General features: G+C 40.9%; 1 protein-coding gene and 1 long non-coding RNA gene across 5 annotated transcripts in view; one reads left to right on the forward strand and one right to left on the reverse strand.

Annotated features, from left to right (window-relative positions):
• Positions 1-227: 227 nt before the first annotated feature.
• The window catches only part of LOC107997012 (tyrosine-protein kinase Drl-like), an 84,699-nt gene continuing 65,496 nt past the window's right edge, over positions 228-19,430 (reverse strand). For all 4 annotated transcript variants that reach the window (XM_062080534.1, XM_062080535.1, XM_062080537.1 and 1 more), the window contains 6 exons: positions 16,948-17,119; positions 12,340-12,544; positions 6,162-6,318; positions 5,616-5,883; positions 5,152-5,338; positions 228-4,275 (listed from right to left, as the gene is read on the reverse strand). In XM_062080534.1, coding sequence (XP_061936518.1) covers positions 4,027-4,275; positions 5,152-5,338; positions 5,616-5,883; positions 6,162-6,318; positions 12,340-12,544; positions 16,948-17,119 — 1,238 coding nt within the window. In that variant the 3' untranslated portion in view covers positions 228-4,026. The remainder of the gene's footprint in view (positions 4,276-5,151; positions 5,339-5,615; positions 5,884-6,161; positions 6,319-12,339; positions 12,545-16,947; positions 17,120-19,430) is intronic.
• On the forward strand, positions 13,385-14,383 carry LOC133666797 (uncharacterized). Its single transcript, XR_009831457.1, has 2 exons — positions 13,385-14,145; positions 14,225-14,383. It is a non-coding gene; the product is annotated as an uncharacterized LOC133666797 (long non-coding RNA).

Consider the following 19,430-nt stretch of genomic DNA (forward strand, 5'->3'; position numbering starts at 1 on the left):
GTCGGAGGTTATGAATTTTTATTCAACTTTGATGAAAATTAATGCAATGGAACGACAAAAAAGTTGGGGAAAATTTAATAAATATTTGGATTAGTAGTATTGAAACATTTTATCGAAGTGTTAAAAAGGAAAAAGGATCATCTTGGAGGATAATTATTAATAAGCCTTTCTTCTTTCGATCGTTCGATTTCGAATCGTGGTTATTGGATGGATAAAATGAAAAGAAATTCTTTTTTTAACACGTATATTTCATTCTCCGTTGAAAAATAATCCCGTAAATCGTCGTAGGAAATAATAGAATCTGCACAAATCAACTCACTCGGCGCACCACTTATCATTCGCTAGAGATTATTATTTACAGTCGATTGGAACTGTCTCGTGAGATGAGGTGGGGTTGTCTTTGGTTGCGTTGGGGGGAAGGCGGATACCGCCGATTTCCTCTTCGAGTACCTTCCTCTTCGAGTAAGAGGGAGAAAAGAGGGTGACGTTGACGCGAAGCTTTCCTTCTTCTTCTTCTTCTTCCTCTTCTAAATACGGCGAGATAGCGAAAAAAAGTGTGCAGCGCTAGCCTACCCTGTTCCTCCTCACTAATGAAACGAAGGCGGGCGGGGGGAGGGGAGAATAAGACATCGAAGAGGATCCCTTATCTCTATGATTAATCTCGGTGAATTATACACATCGGTATTATTAAAGTCGACGACGATTTCGTTTAGGAAATGAAACTCGACTTTAGGATGAATAAACGTCGTATATAATGAATAGTTTAGCGAGAGTGATAATTATTTTAAATAGTGGGTAATATTAATTAGCGGTTAGTTGAAATATGCCCGTGAGCCGTACACAGGCTGCACATTTACTGTGAAATGATCGTAGATTTTTTAGCATTTTTATAGATGCTAAAGAAAAGGGAGGTGTGTACAAGTCGAAAACTGGAGAGAGAGAGAGAGAGAGAGAGTGTGAAAGAGAAAGAGTGCGATAAAGTTATTAATGGTCGTAGTCAGGAACATCATGCGACATTTACACATCGAATACATTTAAAAAACGTGTGTGTGTTTACGTCATCTCGCGTCTTTTCAGGGATTTTTCGCCGCTGTTTCTCGTTTTTTAAATCCAATGACTTTCTTCTCTTCCCCGAAATGCGGCGAATCTTCCTTCTTGCTCGAGTCGATTTTTATATAAATCGAAAGCAAAACGTTATATATATATATATATATATATATGTATGTATATATAAATTATGTCAAAGTTGTACAACATCATGTACAAAAAAGTAATCAATAGTTTAAAAATACGCTTTTCTTCCAGTAAGCTCGATAACGAGACTAACGTGTCGTTATAAAATCGATCGAGACTAGAGAAAGAGACTAGAAGTGTTCTGTACGATTCTTCTTCTCGTTCGAGTTGGCGTACCTATATCGAAATAAATACGTAATTTAAATAACACGACTAAGTGTATCGTGCAGCGATCTTTACAATTCACCGTTTAAAATTCATTATGTACATCTCTTATCGATATCTTACTTAATATTAATTAAATAACATCCTTCTTGACGCTTCCATACCATACCATGTATACTTACACACGCGTATCGAATAGCTAGAACCATAGAAATGTCGAGTGGATGGTCGCTCGAGGAGGCGATGTATATAATAAAAGTGAAAATCACGAAGATCCGAGCTTAATTAGGAGACGCGAGACGTGGTGGTGGATAATTGTCGATTAAGTGACTTTCTTGCGCGGTGTGGTATTAAATAGATACATGAATACGAAGTTACAAGTTCTGTGTACCGCCCATTTACGCAACGGTGTGTACGCATCACAAGATCCTTCTTCTTCTTCTCCCCCGTCGTTGTTCGCTTTTCTTTAACCGTTTCAAACGTCGCCTCGCTTAAACGAACGCAGAGAGCGCGATCTGGTGGGCGAATATCGCTTCTTCGTAAGAATGGCCGAGGATTTTTGTCGAATTGGACGAAGCGCGACGCGAACAGCAATGTTTCAAAGGTTAACGACGACGAACGTGTTTAACGAGACGAGATTGCGTTTAGCTAAACAATTTTTTTGAAATTCCTTCTTTGCTCAACGACGATACATCATTTTGCCCGCGCTCCTACGTATTCGCAATTGCGAGGTTGTTTTCTCTTTTTCATTTACTTTCGTCGTTATTGATGCCACGCGTATCAAAGAGTGTTTCAGAGAGTGTGAAGATATAATGCGAGAGCGGAGGGAACTGTGAACGTGAACCGGAAATTGTAGAAATGTTGAAACTTTTCCTCTCGTTTGGACAAATCGTCTCGTTGACAACGGCGCGCATAAACATAACCTCGAAACTGCGTTAGTAACGTCGGTCACTGCAATTCTTCCGTCGAACAAGTCTCTTAAATTTTTGCGCGGAATACATTCGCGATATCGATTCCTCGAGATTTACGTCTCGACGCTAATTTCACGTGATAATAATTAATCTTGGAGAATGATCTTGTGCCCGGAGAATTTTATACGAAATTCTAAAATAGATGAGAAAGTTTTTTTTCCTTTTTCGTTTCGATGATATTCCTCGAGAATTTCTCGTCGAACAGCAAGGAGGCGATCTATTTTCTTCGCCACTGTTCGCCATCTCCCCTCTCGCTTCGTACTTTCCCCTTTTTCGAACTTAATGCATTATTTATAAAATGGTTGCAAGCAAATATTTTTTTTCCAGGTTAACGCCACCTATATACACCGGTGTATAACACACACTGTAGATAACCGCATAGATAATTTCACTCCGCGAACCCGCCTAATAAAACTCTAACGCTCTGCTCGAGAATTTTTCTTATTCTCGATATATACGTAAAAAGTACATTCTTACGTAATATAACATCGTGATCTCTTACACCATCGACCGATATCCCAAATGTACTTTTGCAAAACGGATATTAAAGAGAGAAAAAAAAACGTGAAAAATTTTGTTTCCTTTTTTTCCTTCTTCTTTTCGCAGGACTAAACAACGTTCTAATAAATGTAATCAATGTCAAAATATTGACGCGACCTTAAAGTTTAGAAAAATAGTAGTTTTCCCCCCTCCCTTTTGTCTCAAAATTTTTCGACTGCGGACAAAATTCTTTTTTTTGATCGTTGCTCTCGTTAATAATCGAATTCGAAAAAGTGATCATCGCGTAAATTGAGATTCTTTTTCTTTTTTTTCCGTTAACTGTAAAACCGTACGGAGAGATGGAACGATACACGCATATTTAGAAGAGAGAGAGAGAAGCGAGAAGTTTCGAGAATAAAGTTCGCATGCATGCAGCAAGCATGGTTCAGCAGCGTGGCTGTGAAAGACTGCGCGCGCCGCGGCACCGGTTGCAGGTTCACAGGTGCCCTCGTACGCGGTTTTCATCCGCTCCCGCGGATGTTTCGCGGAAAAGGAAACACAACAAAAACAAAAACAAGGGAAAAGGAATATCGTGCGCTTCGGGTTTTTTTTTTTTTTTTTTTTTTTTTTTTTTTAACTGCTATGGACGGATATATTACACGCGCGTCGATGTTTTCATCGTCGGATCACGGAGGGAGGGTCGCGATTCTATCTATCTATCTACCTACCTATCTATCTATCTATCTATCTATCTATCTACATCTACACACGTTGTCCACCAGCGAATCATTTTTAAATCCGCGTGTTTTTCGAAAAGGAAAAAAGAGAAAAAAGAGAAATTTCGAAAACAAAATGCGCGGCCCTTCCACGATACAGTGGCGCAACAAGGGAACAGCAATCGAGTATATCACCTAATAATAACAAACCGTCGCTTGACGAATCGATAATCGCAAATGGGCAGTGATTTTCGCCTCTCTTCCATCCTTCCGTCTTTTTGAAACCACCGTACCACCACCATTTGAACGTACGTTATATATGCACTTTCAAAGATTTATATCATCGAATCTCTCGTTTCTTTCAGAAGAAGAACGCGACTGTGCGTGTGTATATGCGTGTGTGTGTGTGTTTCGAAGGAACTGTGGTTGGTTGGGAACAACACGAGTCGAGTTATATTTTTTTAAACGAAACCGCCGAGGGCGTCGTGAAAGTCTTGAAGATAGGCGAGGAGTTGAGGCATGGTCGGCCGGTCCCTGGACAGACCTAACCAACAGACGGCCATCACGGCGAAGAATTCGTCGGGGCAGGGCCTCGGCTGGGCCAGTCGGTAACCGTCTCGAAGGCACGCCATCATTTCGAACGGGTCAACCTCGACGTACGGTTGCTGGCCCATCGTCGCCAATTCCCACAGGAACACGCCGAACGACCACTGGAACGAAAAAGAAGAGGGAAAAGAAGAAGAGAGAGAGAAAACGATCAGTCGGTAAAAGTGAATCATCGGTGTCATTTACATCGGTATCGTTCAACGGTTTAAACCGTTATCGGATACAAAGTTAAAAATGTTATTCCCGATGCTTTTTTAAATATGTGAACAATTTTCGTTTCTCGAAGCGTATATATGTATTAATAAGCGGTTGTTGATACAACGATTTTATTTTTATCTTGGACGACTGATTATCTCGAACGTTGGATCATTCGATTCGAGCAAAATATTAATTAAACGTTCAAACAAGATGAATGAATTTCAGCCAAATATTTAGCTTGAAACAATGCTGCAAGCAATTCCTTTTCAAGTTCTTTTGTCATTAATATTCATTAATTCTATTCATATTTATGACATGTGGCTTTTTTCAATTTTAAGTTTCTTCGATAATGTCTACCATATCTTCGACAATGTCACTTGAAAATGATAATTTGTTGCAAGTAACTATATACTTTGTATTCTATGTATCAGTTCGATAATATTGCAACAGAAATTGCATTATGCATGCATTTTTAATGAAGCGTATGTATTATTAATAAGTAAATTAACTAACTGTTCGGTACATCTTTTGATTTAAATAATTTTTTTTTTTTCTACCTTGGAATAATTTTTTTTCCACTATATAAGTATGTATTGCAAACATTATTGTATATGTATAAATCGTGTATATTTAAATCCGAAGTAAAAAAGAACAGAAAAAAGAACAATTATATCTCGTACTGTAATTACATTTAATGCTAATAATATACATAATACTTTATTAATTATTTTCAGGAGTAATTTAAATATCTTTAGATTACGGCAACGCTTCATGATACGCACCACGTCTGTCGCAGTGCTGTACTGATTGTGCTGGAGGGTCTCCAAGGCCATCCAACGAATGGGTCTGTTCTCGTTATCACCGAGACAATGGTAGTCCTGAGGGAAGAGATCTCGCGCCAAAGCCGTATCGGCTAATCGGACACGAAGACTGCTTGGCTCGATCAAACAATTTCTGGCAGCGATATCCCTGAAAAGTATATACGCCCGATTAAACACAGAGCGTTCCAATTTCTTTCTCGTATCTTGTACAAACACGATCTATTTGAAGATTCGTTCTTTTTTTCTTTTTTTTTTTTTTAAGTGGCTTTTCTTTGCGTAACATTTTACTCGTGTGACACGAATAATGGTATTTGACTATTTACTAGTCACTTAGTCATATCTGCCTGAAACAAATCGGTTGAAAACGCTCTAATCGACTCTCGACGAGTTGTCGAACGTAAAAAGTAGTAGATATGCGATCATACCTGTGCAGGAGGCCTCGACCGTGCAAGAATGCCCCTGCTCTGGCAACCTGTGCACCAACGTGCACCAAATCCCTTGTCCCGGGATGGTGGTTTCCATCGGTAAGGTAGAGCTTCAGATTCAACTCGCCCGGCGTGCTCGTGTACGCCAATAAAGGGCAAGAACTGTCCAGGCATGCGGCAGCGAGCGAAGCTATGTTCGAGTGCACCAGTCCTGCCAATTGCGACCCCTCGACCACCAGCAAAGAGGCTTGATAAGCCGATGCCACTTCTAGAATTGTTGATTTCTATGTTACTCGTTTCGATTCGATTTTGAATTTCGAAAATGGGAGAGAATTCGCGAATAAGAAAGTTCTCACGAGTATGTAATCGGTTGTAGGTACGCACGATTCTCTACCTTATCGCGCGTTGCTAACGCAGACTATCGCCGCGAAAAATTCGAACGTACGAAGAATACGTAGCACGTATCGAGGAATTTATTTTTTCCACCGCGCGAATCGGAAATAAAAATCTAGATAGAAATTATAATTGCGACGTATCGATCAATACCTGTGACTGTCTTTATGATGACTTCTTGCTCCCTTCCGGCCAGTTCCAACGTGCCTTTGTAGACCCGACCGAAGGTGCCCTCCTGCACGAGATTGCGACAGTAGAGGGCAGACCTCGACACGGCGAGTGCTCTCGCCTTCTCGCAAGGATCGGTCGACTGTAAATTAACAGGTACTCCGAGAGTATTAAATCTGATACGACGACGAGCAGACAGCAAAGGGATTCTTAAACAATTTCCACCCTTTCCCCTCTCTTTCTTTCTCTCTGACACGCTCGTCTGCATAATTCATCACGAAAGAAAATCCCATCCGCGGAAAACTCGTTAAAAAAGCATTTGTCGCCTGTAACAAGACGCGAAAAAGGTGTCTCCGAAGGACGATGTGAAGAAGAGCAGGAGAGAGAGAGAGAGAGGAAGGAAGAAGACAACCCTCGCTATACCATCGCGCTTTTATACCCTCGCGTTGCGTGTCATCGTTATATCGTCGTTTCCATCGTACTCCAGCCGCACTCCCCTTTGTTCCACGACGATTTTCCACCAGGTCCCCGCGTTGCGTAGAAGGACCAGGGGTGGGGAGCAAACAGGAGGAGGGGAGACGGGTTATTCATTAATTTCAATTTTCCGCAGTTTTGCCTCCGGCCCCTCCCATCCCATTTGCACGCGTCTACGCGTGCAACGGCCTCTTTGTGTGTACGTGCTTCAGCGTGGTAGTGGGAGAAGGAGAAAGGAAGAGGAGAGGCTCGACGCTTCGAGAAGCATTAGCGCGACGCGCGCAAATTATTACTGGACACGATCACGTGTGTGCGAATCTGTAGAGGGGAGGGGGGAGAGTAAGTAAGTAAGTAAATAAATAAGTAAGAATCTCTCTATCCTGATGTTTTACGAAATAATTTGAAAAAAAAGAGGCGACTCCTCTTTACTAAATAATCTTTCCGTTATTTCAGTTTCCGTTATCAGTTTCCAATTGTTTCTCTTCTCCTTTTCATTTTTTTTCATCAATGAAAATACGACGAGACGATGAGATTTAAATAATAATCGTATGAAAAGAAACGGTGCCGGAATTTCGAGAGGCGGTGGAATTTCGACGGGCGGAGAATAAGCTTATAAATATAAATAGTGGAACGTGGAAGCGAGGAGCGTGCTTTGTTCAACTGCGATAATCGCGGCGGCACGAGAACAGCCACTAGATGGAGAGAGAGAGAGAGAGACAGGGAGGTAGGTGCAATAATTTCGTTATTATGGTGAGCAAAAGCGGATGCTTCCATCGTTGCTTTTCGCCGTTGGTTTAAACCGGCGATAACCGGACCACGCTTCTACCACTTTTAATTATAATGTTTGCAAGCAGTAACAGGGTTTCCTCTCTCCGCCCAAGTGAATTACGAGCAAGCGCCGTGGCACTATAAAAATAAAAATACGGGGGAGGGGATAATCGAGTTATCAAACGCTTTGCTTTATTCGCCTGCGTTACAACGATGGCGGTGATTAGATCGTGGTTTTGATGGCATTTTGCACGGTAAATTTTTTTTTTCTAATATGGCAGTTTCAGATCATTATCATTATTATTCGTATATGTACAATCGCAAACGCTCAGTCGCAGAGTTTGGGAGGAAAAATAAAACCGCGAATACGAGCTACAAATATTATTCCTCCCCCCCCCTCGATCGTTTCGTTTATCATTTGTTTCGCGCTTGGCCGTGTTCCGCGATTGATTTCGATTGATATTGCTTATGCATCATGCGAATTAATTGCATCACCGTTCGAAGATAAAGCTTTGCTTTTCGTTAAAATTGGGAGGGGAAGATAAAAAAAAAAAAAAAGAAAAAGAAGAAAGGACAAGCTATATGATCTTTTTCCTTTTATTTATTTATTCTATCTCTTCTTGTACCGAATCTAAATTGACAAATCGCTTTTTTTTTTTTTATACAATCACAATCGAGTCGCTATTGATTTAACAGCGCGCCATCGGCGAACTTTTTGCCGGATACGCGCAATGCATCAATTCGATTTATTTATCGAGAGAGTTTCTCTCTCTCTCTCTCATCAAACGTCGCATCCCCTCCCCTCTCCCTCTCTTCCCCATAGTTTTCGGCAGCCCACTTGCCTTCATTTCCCTTTTTTTTCTCTCTTCGAGGGAAGGCTATTCCACGCCACGTCGAAGCCCTTCTTTTTTTTTTTTTTTTTTGCGGTCCAGGCGAAACTTTTCAACTTGAAGTCGGATAATTAATTAACAATATCCGCCCTTCCTTCCGATAATTTAATAATTCCGTCGATTCGATTTAAAGGCGAGGCAAACGGATTAATTAATAACGGAAGGATCTCGGATTGTACGATTTTCTTTTTTTCCTTTTTTTCTTTAAAGAACCCACCGCCACCTTTCGCCATCTTCCACCATTTTTATCCACCGAGAAGAACAAGGAAAAGGGAGGGGAAAGGGAAGTAGAAGGAAAAACTTTGAAAACTTTTATCTTTTTTTTACCTCGATCTCGAGTTCGATCGTCGTATTTTTAAATACAAAACCTAAAAGAGATCCATCTCTCCTCTCCACGAATACACCAACTATTTAAATAATTCAATTCCCTTCGATTTCCAAAAGGAAAAGAGCGATTTTTCTCCGCTCTGCTTCTCAACCAGAGTGAAAACTAAAGCAAGAAGGTGAGGTGAGGATCGTCAAAAATACCGATCGAGCATCTCCTCGATTCAGCAGAAAATGTGTGAAAGAAAGCAAGAAAAAAATTCGCAATTAAAAGCAAAACTTGCACGCCATCTCCGATTGGTCGAAGAGACTGGTTATCTCGCTCGAGGGAGGGGGACAGGTTGTTCCTTTTCGAGTTTATCGGGAGGATCAGGAGGAGGAGAATAGTCTCTCTCTCTCTCTCTGTAGGTAGACAGGAGCAGTAATGGCTTCTTCTCGGGCGTATGGGTGGATGGATCTCAAGCGTATCGTTTTACAGGAGGGATAAGACGTTGCTGGATTACATGACTGGGCGAGTTTTGAGAAGAGAGGGCGCGAACGAGATCGTTGCGTTAAAGGATAACCGTTTCCCATCCTCGAGGTTGGCGGTTACATGCACCTCCTTGTGTATTACACGTGTATATTCGCGCTCCGGCTGCTGGTGGTTTTACTCAGCGATGGGTTCGAGAGTGGCGGAAAGTTGGAGGTAGAATTATGAGTTGGGTGTTAAAGATCGCAGGAAGGGATTTATTAGAGAATCAGAATTAGTTTGGCCGAATTATATATTTTTTTTTGGTAATGAAATATGCAAATTGAGATTTTTTCCTTTTAACACCAACTTCGATCAAATTCACTTTCGATCTGTATATGTAATTTATGTGTATATTATTTTTTATTTGTTTGTTTCTTTGTTTAAAAAATTAAAGGTAAAATAATTCCCATTATTCAAAATTCAAAAATGTTACAATACTTGCAAAGAATTCTTATCCTTTGGATTCGTGGTTCCACGTTTCGCGACGTACTCGAACCCATCGCTACTGCACGCGTTTCTATAAAGACTCTCTCTCTCTCTGTTGTTCGTGTCGGTGCAACAAAGTTGGCGCGTTTCAGACGAGAACAGAGGAGGAGGGTTGGGGCATATACGCGTATATACCCGGTAAATTGATCCAAGATCAAAGCCGAAACAATCACAGGAGGAGGAGACCCACTTCCAGCTTCTCTCTCTCTCTCTCTCTCTCTCTCGCTATCCACAAGGGTTCCTTGGGAAGAGGAAGGAAAAAGGTAACCGCGTGTGTAACCTTTTTCGCCCGATTCACCTCCCTCTTTCTCTCTCTCTTTCCTCCTCTTTGAATAGCGAAGAGCACAGGTGGTAGTACCCCACTTTCTTTTTCCCCGGGAAATTAATGTAAAACGCTCGTTTCGCGGGCGGAAAGTGCCCCTCTAGACTTTGTTACGCGAATCGAGCGATGCCTCGCTGCTCTTTCTAAACTCCATTGCATATTTATTCGACATTTGCGCGATCTCTATAACCTCCCCTCCCTCTACCTCTTTGCTTGTACGTATTTCTCCTCTTATCTTCTCTCTCGTTTTTCGTTTCGGACGCGAGAAGAGAGAGATTCAGATATACGTGAGGATAAATTTTTAAATACTTTTGGAAATAATTTTACAATACGATTCTCTTTCTTTCTTTTTCAAGTATTGTTTTTTTTTTATTTCTAATTTTTCCTTCCCGTTCTAGCGTAAGAAATTTTGGAAGGAAGATGGGAAGGGTGTGCGACGAGATGTGCGAAATACTCTTCTCCGATCGGCGTCAAACAATCTTTCGACGAGTCGATCGAGAGGGGATCTTCTTTACCGAACAAAAGTCGCGCATCGCCTTACCCGGTTCTCCATTGAAATTTGAATTCCGTGCGATCACAAAGAGATCGCTGGTGGCGCGCTCTAGGCGAAGATAGAGGAGAACAACGAGAAAGGAAGGCGAGCGAGCCCGCTTCGAAATCGACGACCGCCTTTTCCTCCGTGCAAATTGTAAATTGTCGACTCTCTCTCCGCTCTATTAATTATTCACCCGAGCATCGATCAACGTTTTACGCAATTATACTACTCGGTCGTATAATATCCCCTTTGGCGGGGGATTTGAATTTGCATTTCAAATCAAAAGAATAATATTAAAGTTACCATCTCGTTTGATCGTGGAATATACGGGAGGGGAGGGGAGGGAGCGACCTTTAAGTTAATAATACTTTTTTTTTCAATATTCTTTTTTTTCCACAGCTTCAAAATAGTTAATATAGCAGATTGAAAAATGTTAACAAGTATTATTTATCTAAAAGAAAAAAAAAAAAAAGGAGGGAAAGAGAAGGAAGGAAGAATTTGATAATTCGTTAATAATACTTTTTTTTAATATTCTTTTTTTCCTTTTTTACAGCTTCAAAATAGCAGATTGGAAAATGTTAACAAATATTATCCATCAGCTTATCCATCCAAAAAAAAAAAAATTCCTCTTCCAAAAGAAAAAAGAAAAAAGAAATGGAGAATATGAGAATATGATAATTCCTTAATAATATTTTTTTTTTAATATCCCTAATATTCTTTTTTTTTTTACAGCTTCAAAATAGTTAATATAGCAGATTGGAAAATGTTAATCATCCATCCACCTTATCTATCAAAAAAAAAAAATAAATAAAAGAAAAGAAAGAACGTATCCCCCCTTTCTCGCTTCTCGTATCGCAAGTGTACATAAGACGTTCCTCCATAAGCAAACCTCCTTTTCAACCCTTCCCTTCCCTTCCCTTTCCCAAAGAGGAGAGCATCTCTCCAAGGAGAACCTTCCTACAACAAGATTCCAAGAGGAGGGAAAGGGAGAAAGAACAGGAAGGGAAAAGGGATTTAACACGTGTACCAGTTTCCGGAGGCAAGCGTGAGGAAGGTTTGAAATAGAGTGAATAAAGAGGAGTGGGAGGGGGAGGAGTTGTTGGCGGAAAACGGCCCTCGCTCCACTCTCCCCACGACCGCAAATTCGATCAAGTTTTCGAGCGTCTTTCTCTCTCTCTCTTTCTTTCGTCTTGCACGCGACAAAGAGAAAGAGAAGAGTAATCGTGTCGTCTCTGTCTCGTGCGATAAAACGGCGTCGAATTCGAAGAGGAGGCGAGAAAGAGAGAGCGGATGGACGAAGAGAGGAAATCCGATTCTCATTTACTTTCGACTTTGTTCCCGCTCCTTAAACCTGTTACGTTATTTCAGGGAACGTGTGTGCCGTTCAGTCGTTGCTGCGAGAGCATTTTCTAATTTCGAGGGATACGTGTGAATAATATAGATTAAAAGATTTAAAAGATATATCAAATTTCAGAGACAATACATCAGCTTCGATTTTGTTTCTGTTTTTTGTTAAGTTATTTCTGGGAGTGAGAGCATTTTAACTTTGCTTTCGAGATATATATATATATAAAGAGATTCAAATTTCAAAGACAACGATTCTAACAGCCATCAAATTTAAAGAGAAACATTCACGAGCTTGACTTGGTAATATTTCCTATTTGTAACCGAGTATTTTGTAATTTCGAAATATATATCATATAAATAATATAATCCAATTTAATAATTGAAAAAAGGGGTTCTACAAATCTTCGAAATCGAAACTCGACAATTTAATTTCCTAACGCTTTTCCAGTCTCGAAGTCAATACCATTCCCTTCGTGACTTGAAACGTCTGATTAATTGCACGATACCTGGCTCAGATGCGTGACGTGGCTGGAGGCGTAGTAACTCGCCCTGGAGCCGCACGGCCTCGCGTATAACGGCTCCAGATCGGCGATGGTCGCGTAGCTCCCGGAATTGGCGCTGCCGGGCCGTGGGTCGACTCTGACCAGGACGGAACTTCTCGCGAGGCCGCCAGTTTCTGCCGCCGAGTAGCTGCAGCAGGGCAGCGTTTTCCTGGAAGGGAAGATCGTGAGACAGATCGATTTTCGTATTTTTGTTGGAATTGGAAATAAAACAAAAAAAAAAAAATTGGGAAATTTTAGGAAAATGGGAACTGAGTACGATAGGGAAGGGAGGACTTAAAGAAGATTATAAAATCGTGATATAAAATTTCCATCTCCTCCGTGAGATAACCACCGTGAACTTGTCTTAGGGGTAGAGGAATTTTAAGTGCCTTTCCTCGTACCAGAAATATTCAAATTAGGCCGTCTTATCACGAAGCGCACCCCTTTCCTCGTAGAAATTACTTTAAAAAGATTTCTCTCATTTCTCGAATATATATATATATATATATTAAATTATACCTTTATATATATCTATGAAATTAATTAAAATAGATATAACTAATTGCATATACGTATATATTTCAGAAACATCTTGAGGAAAATTTCAAATTTCTTCGTAATCATCGAGCCAGAAAATTCGTTCGTTTCCATCCCGCGACGATAACATATCCGCTACGATCGATCCTCGCGCCGTGTCAAATTACCGGTTGGCCCGCGGGGCCAAAATTTTCAAAGGAGGGTGCTCCGTTCCCCTTTGCGCCGTGCTAGATATCAGAGAGATGGCCGGCGAGGAGAAAACAACCGACTAAAATTCTCCACGCACAGAGAGAAAGAGAGATAGTGAGTGAAAAAGAGAAATTCACGGAGGTAGCAGCGAGTAATTCCGATATTTCGGCCGGATTTATCGGCCGTTGGTAAATCCACGGTTCGACGGGAAAAAAGTTGGACGAGAGGAAAAGAGAGGCGACTATTTCAAATCGGTCCTCGGTTCTTTTCCTTCTTCCCCCTCCCTCGATTCTTTGTATTCGCTAGGAAGGAGAGGGGAGCGGTTTACATCCGTCGTCCCATCGGGTATACGCTTTTTATATACGTTTTCGCCTTCGCTCCGTTCGACCGTCGATAATTCGGCGAGATAATTTGGCGTGTAAATACGGGAGGAAGGAGAGGGGATGTTGTTCGTTGGTCGAATTGAAGGAAGAAATTATCGCGGAAACGGTTCGTAACGGTCGAGTTATTTTGCTGTCGTTGCAGTAGCGTTTAAACATCGATGATTAGATTATTTAATTGGTACGCGTTGTATATATTATTCGATACAATTATTTTGGTGATTATTGTGTTCGTTGTTTGAATCTGAGACTGTTATTTCTTGAGGAAAATTTCACGGAGAAGATACTTGGAAGTGGAATAAATGTTGGCGGGAAGAAATTTCGAAAGATTTAAGAATTATTATTACAAGATAATTGGTTCATTTGGAGTTAAACGTGGTAATGTACGTTTTAAGAATAAATAAGTAGAAAAATGTCGATGTATTGTTGTAGATCTGAAACTATTTCCCATTTTTTAAGAGAAATTTCGCTTCGAGGAAATTTGAAAAGATTTAATAATCCGTGAAAAGACAATTGGTCCACTTTCACGGGGAAATTGGAACGTGGAAGTTTACGTTTCGAGAATAAATAAACAGAAAAATTCCACGAGAAGAAAGTTCAAAAGATTTCAAAAGATTTGATAATCCGTGAAGAGACACAATTGGTTTTGAGGGAAACTGGAATTGTACGTTTCAAGAATAAGTAAATGAAAAAATGTTGATGCACAAACATCGTGATAAATCTGAAACTGTTTTCATTTTAAGAAAAAAATTCCGCGGGAAGAAATTTTAAGGAGAATTGGGCAAATAAATAGAAAAAAATATCGAGAAGGAATTTCAATAATCTATGAGGAATGCAATTGGTCCATTTTGAGAGAAATTAAGACTACATGTTTTAAGAGTAAATAAATAAATAAAAAGATATCGATGAACATTCTATCTAAAAACTCCAATTTAAGAAAAATTCGAGCTGTAACGTTTGTCATTATCACGGTTAACGGCTGTTAGAATTAATATTCGTCTGGATCCAAAACTATTTCCATCTTGAGAAAAATTCCTCGAGGAGGAGGAGGAGGAGGAAACTTCAAAAGATTTAATAACGGTAGCTAGAGAGGAGAGACAATTGGTCCACTTTGAGGGTGAATTGGAACGGCGGGGGCTGCACAAAGGGCGCGCGCTTCCCCCTCCAACTTTTCTACTCCTCTCTTCATTTTTCTATAATTTCATCGCGCAACGGATCGTGTAATCGAAGATATTTAATCGATCTCGACATCCTCCCCTTTAAACACGTTATTATCTCTCCACGATTAAAAACAATTCTTCTCGATCAGGGATCAAGATGTTTCGATGGAACGCGCGTGCCAGCCCTTTCGTCTGTTTACGATGCATCAGAGCCGCGCGACAATGAAACTTATTTCATTTTCGTATCTAATTTTAACGCGCGGTACGGAATCCTCCTCTTGCGCTGCAGAGTTATTACTATGCAAATTAGTATTAATTATAAAGCGACGAAAGGAAGACGAGACGAGACGAGACGCTGGAAATTTCGCAAAGTTTCTCTCTTCGAGGAAAGTAGAGAGACAAAGAGAGAGAGAGAGAAAAAATTAAAACCAAGTGGAACGAGTGTTTAAATCTTCTTTACTTAAATTATGTACGTATATATTTTCCTATTTAAATCTCGCGTAAAAATCACAATTCCGACAGTCCCCTCCAAGGAGAGAATTAATATATTCGAGCTAAGTGCAACGAGTCTCTAGAAGAAGAAGAAGAAGAAGAAAAAAAGGAGGAGAGTAGAGTAGTCGAGAGCAGCGAGTAAAAGTTTCCTCCTCCCTTCCCCTCTCGAAACTTCTTCGCCTCGAATCTTCCTCTTCTTCTTCTTTCCCGGATGCAATCTTCCTTCAAGGTATGGCTTAATAATTTATACATCGCGAAATGGGGTTATAAAAGCTCGACGGGGGGAAGGGAGGGGGAAAAACTACGTTTATATCGAATAATGCGTATCCAACTCTCGATATGAACAGAAAAATCGATCCGTCGTTTCGAAAATTTCCCTGCAACGTGCCAAATTGTGAAATATCATTCCTCGATAAAATGAGAGAAAGGAGGAAAAAATCGTTGAAATTTTCTTCTCTCGTAAGAAAATTCCTTCTGAGAAGAAGCACTCGTAGCCGCAAAGAGCATCCTGTCCCCCCGTCCAATCGTCCTTTGTGCGACGTCGAGATCGAGACGACGAGGGTCGACGGTGTTTACTCGAGCGAACGGATGTAAAATCTCGCCTTCTTCCCTCCTCCCTAGAAGGAGAGAATGTATATATATATATATATAGATCGTAAAGCCGCGCGTTCATCAGAGGCCCTCAAAAAGGGCTAATATACGTCCCTCCATAGAGACAATCGGCCACTTTCCTCCTCGTGAAAATTCCACTCCTCCCCCTCTGATAAAAGTAATCCCCTTCCGAAGAGATATCACGGGGCGATAACGATGAAAGTGCACGACGACGAGCGTGCATTAAAATTTTTAATCTCAACTTTTCATCCGAACGACGTTGCCTTTTTTCCAGCGATGGAACGGACGATTTCCATCCGTCTCGATCGGTAAAGGAGGGATCGTTAATTGCGAATTTAATATTCGCGTGTATATACGGATCGTAATAATGGAATTAATACGGCGAAGATGGCGGACACCTCGATCAACTAACCGGTGCGGTTAGTTAATTCCGCGAAGGAGGAGGCGAAGGAGATTCCTCCTTTCCTGGGAGAAGGTAAGCTGGCGCAATAAAACGTGGTGGCAGACGGATCACCCGGGCTTATTGAAAGGATATTTCATGCGGACGGAGTTCTCCTACCGGAGTTCTTATCCCATGAATTTCCCGGGGGGAGGGGGGAGAAAGAAAGAAAGAGAGCGTAGAATCTTTCTCTCTCCTTCCACCGACCCGAGGCAAAAGAAGAACTCGGCTCGTCGAACCCTTGGGAAACTCTTGAGATATGCGATACGAGCATATTGGCTGCCCTCTAATCGCATCGCAAATTTTCTTTTTTTTTGGATTCCGCCCGTGAAATTAGGAGAGGGGGAAAAAATTGAAAAATCGAACGAATTTGCGCGCCGCTAGGATTTTTTTTTACCGGTTCAACGGTTGGAAATTTGCATTTTTAAAGGTTCGTTATCCGAAAACGAAATCCGATATATTTGTTCCATCTCCGTTCCGATTTACGGTAATTTACGATCCCCCGGCGATTTTATTCATCGACGATCATCGATGTGTACGCGCCCGTTACGCGTTCTGTTTACATCGCTCCTCGCGATAATATTTCGGCGATAATAATAAATTGATTTTCCGTCCGTTTATTCACAATTTCAATTTTTCGAGCGTGGAGAAATGTTGAAACGTGAAAACGAAAATCGTAGTTAAAAAAAAGGAAAGAGAGAAAGAGCGAAGAGAGATTTTTGGTTTGGTAAAATGGTGTATAAAATTCTGCTTATACACTTACTGCGACTCTTGTATTCGAGCCTTGCTGTTGCGAATGTACAGGGCGCTCGCCACGCTCCCCACCACCAGTATCAAGGCGCACGCACATGTCGCGGCGACGTACAGCGCTCCAGCGCCGCTCAGAGGTCCTGGCTCCAAACGTACCGAATCGTTCCTCGGAGGCGCTTGCACTCCTGCGACAGAAAAAAAAATTGTAACAATTTTCTTCCCCCCGTTTTCCTCGAAAACGAACATACGGTACATCGTCTCCGTTATGAAGAAAGGATATACATCTATCTTCCCATTTTCCCAATTAATACGAAAGGAAAGAGAGGAATTAAAGTTACTCGAAGAAGAAGAATTTTCTTTTTTTCTCCAAGTAAAAATAGATTAAAAAATCCGAGGAAAACGAAATTACTTTTCTCGAGATATTTTCCGTAAATAAGAACGTTCTAGGACGAATTAAAAAAAAATTGGCTCGAATAGAGCCGAGCTTTTCTCGTGTATAACAAACGAGAAAGAAAGAGAGAGAGAGAGAGAGAGAGAGAGAGGTTTTATCGATGAATCGATTAAACGAAATTTATATTCTCTGTGTGCGCGATAAACGACGATGTCGGAGAAACGTTTGGCTCATTGAAATTTCGTTCAAAGATTCATAGATCGCGCGAAGAGTTGACGCGTGCTGTCGATAGCAGCACGCCACTCGACGACTTCGACATCGTTCAATAACGCAGAAACACGATCATTAACATAGATTCGTTCGGGGGGAAGGAAGGGAGATTTAACGAGGGGGGGAACTTCTGTATCGGCGTAAAATAATTGTGTTACATCCACAAAGCTTGTCGAAGCCGCATTACGCTATCGACAATCCATTTTGTCGATTGAATCGTTTTCCCGCCTCTCGGTGTGTATCGAGCCTAGCGATGGGTTCGAGCTCGACTCGAGTATTGGAACAATTTTCGAACGAACCAAATATCCGCGCCGTTTTAAATCTAAAGAGAGAGAAAAAGAATATTATTTAAAGCAAGAAACAATAATAATTCGAGATTTCTAAATCCGCCTCGAATCCTTTTTCTTTCTTCTTTTCATTTTTCTTCAAATCTTGGAAAGAAAATATTAAAAGATTATCACCATTCCGTTGTATCTTCTGATTCGCGAACTCGCGATCCGCTTAATCCCATCGCTGGATGGCAGACACCAGGTGAGAGATTTAACCGATTTAACCATCGAATCGTTGACACGCTGATCGATCGTTCGTTTACACGTATCGAGTCACGATCGAATAAACGAGCAACCACGGGGCAGAGAAAGAGAAAGAGGGAGGGATTCAGGGCGATATTCGAAGGAAGAAGGAAGGAAAATCTCTTTGAACATTCTGGCTGCTCGCGCTGTCGTCCACTACAAACGACGAGCTTTTTGCACAAAGCTCCTCCACGTAGTCATTCTTCGAACCTCTTTGGATTTCCTTTCACGTTCGTTTCCTCTTTCCGCTCTACATAACTCTTTGCCCCTCCCCCCTTCCCTCTCTTCCCTCCTTTGCCAATCCTCTCCTCCGCCGGCCGGATTTCGCGCGAGAAACAAAAATGGAAACGCTTGCCACCTCCTTCCATGGGGAAAATTGATAAAATTCTATTCCTCTTTTTCTCTGTTTCAAGGAGGAGGGTCGCGTTTTAAGAAGGCGAGCTCTGATAAATTGAAAACGAGAGATTCGAAACACTACGCACTTCGACACACTTTGTGAGACGTTTATTTGACGTTTTTAATGAAAAACGTGTAACGCCATATCTCCGTTCAGAAAATCGTTTCCAATTATGTTTCGTTGCTAAATTTTCCTTATTTTTGCTCTTCATTCCACGTAGCGATTCCAAGGATCTTCGAAAGATGTACTCGCGTATTTATCCAAATAAGTACCTTCTAATGTATGGACATAAGCGTTTAGGAAGTTGGCTGTAGGCCAATTTTGCGCGTAACGGTACAGGTTAGGTCGCGTCACAATTCATCGAGTTGATTTAAACCGAGAACGTTTTACCAAACGTTCGAAAGGATGCGAAAGGATAGGAAGAAATAAAATTTCGAAAAATGGTCCGAGTTCGAGTTATGTTAAAAAAATTTCTATAAACGTTTTCATTTATATAACAAAAAAGCACAGTCCATGGAAAAAGCGAACGAAACTAAGAAATATCCGTAACTTTTGTTTCTTAATTGTTATTCGTTCGTTCCTCTTCAATATGGAGGGAGGGATTTGAAATAATTGTTGCGCGTATTTTAGTGTGTTTCGTTTCTTGGTCTCCTCTCTTTTCATACAGTGAAAAGAATATACTTGTTCATATTGTTCCATGGAATCTTTATCCTTTCAAAAATCTTCTCGTTTCCTTTTTTTTGTTGCAATGACTTCGTAATATTGCGATAAGGATAGATTCCAAAGTCTCTATCATTCGAGTATGATAGAAATGATAGTAAAATTATAAGTTTCGGGCAGATTGGACAATTTTTAATAACTACTCT

The sequence above is a fragment of the Apis cerana genome, linkage group LG10, assembly GCF_029169275.1.
Source record: "Apis cerana isolate GH-2021 linkage group LG10, AcerK_1.0, whole genome shotgun sequence".
NCBI classification, from domain to species: domain Eukaryota; kingdom Metazoa; phylum Arthropoda; class Insecta; order Hymenoptera; family Apidae; genus Apis; species Apis cerana.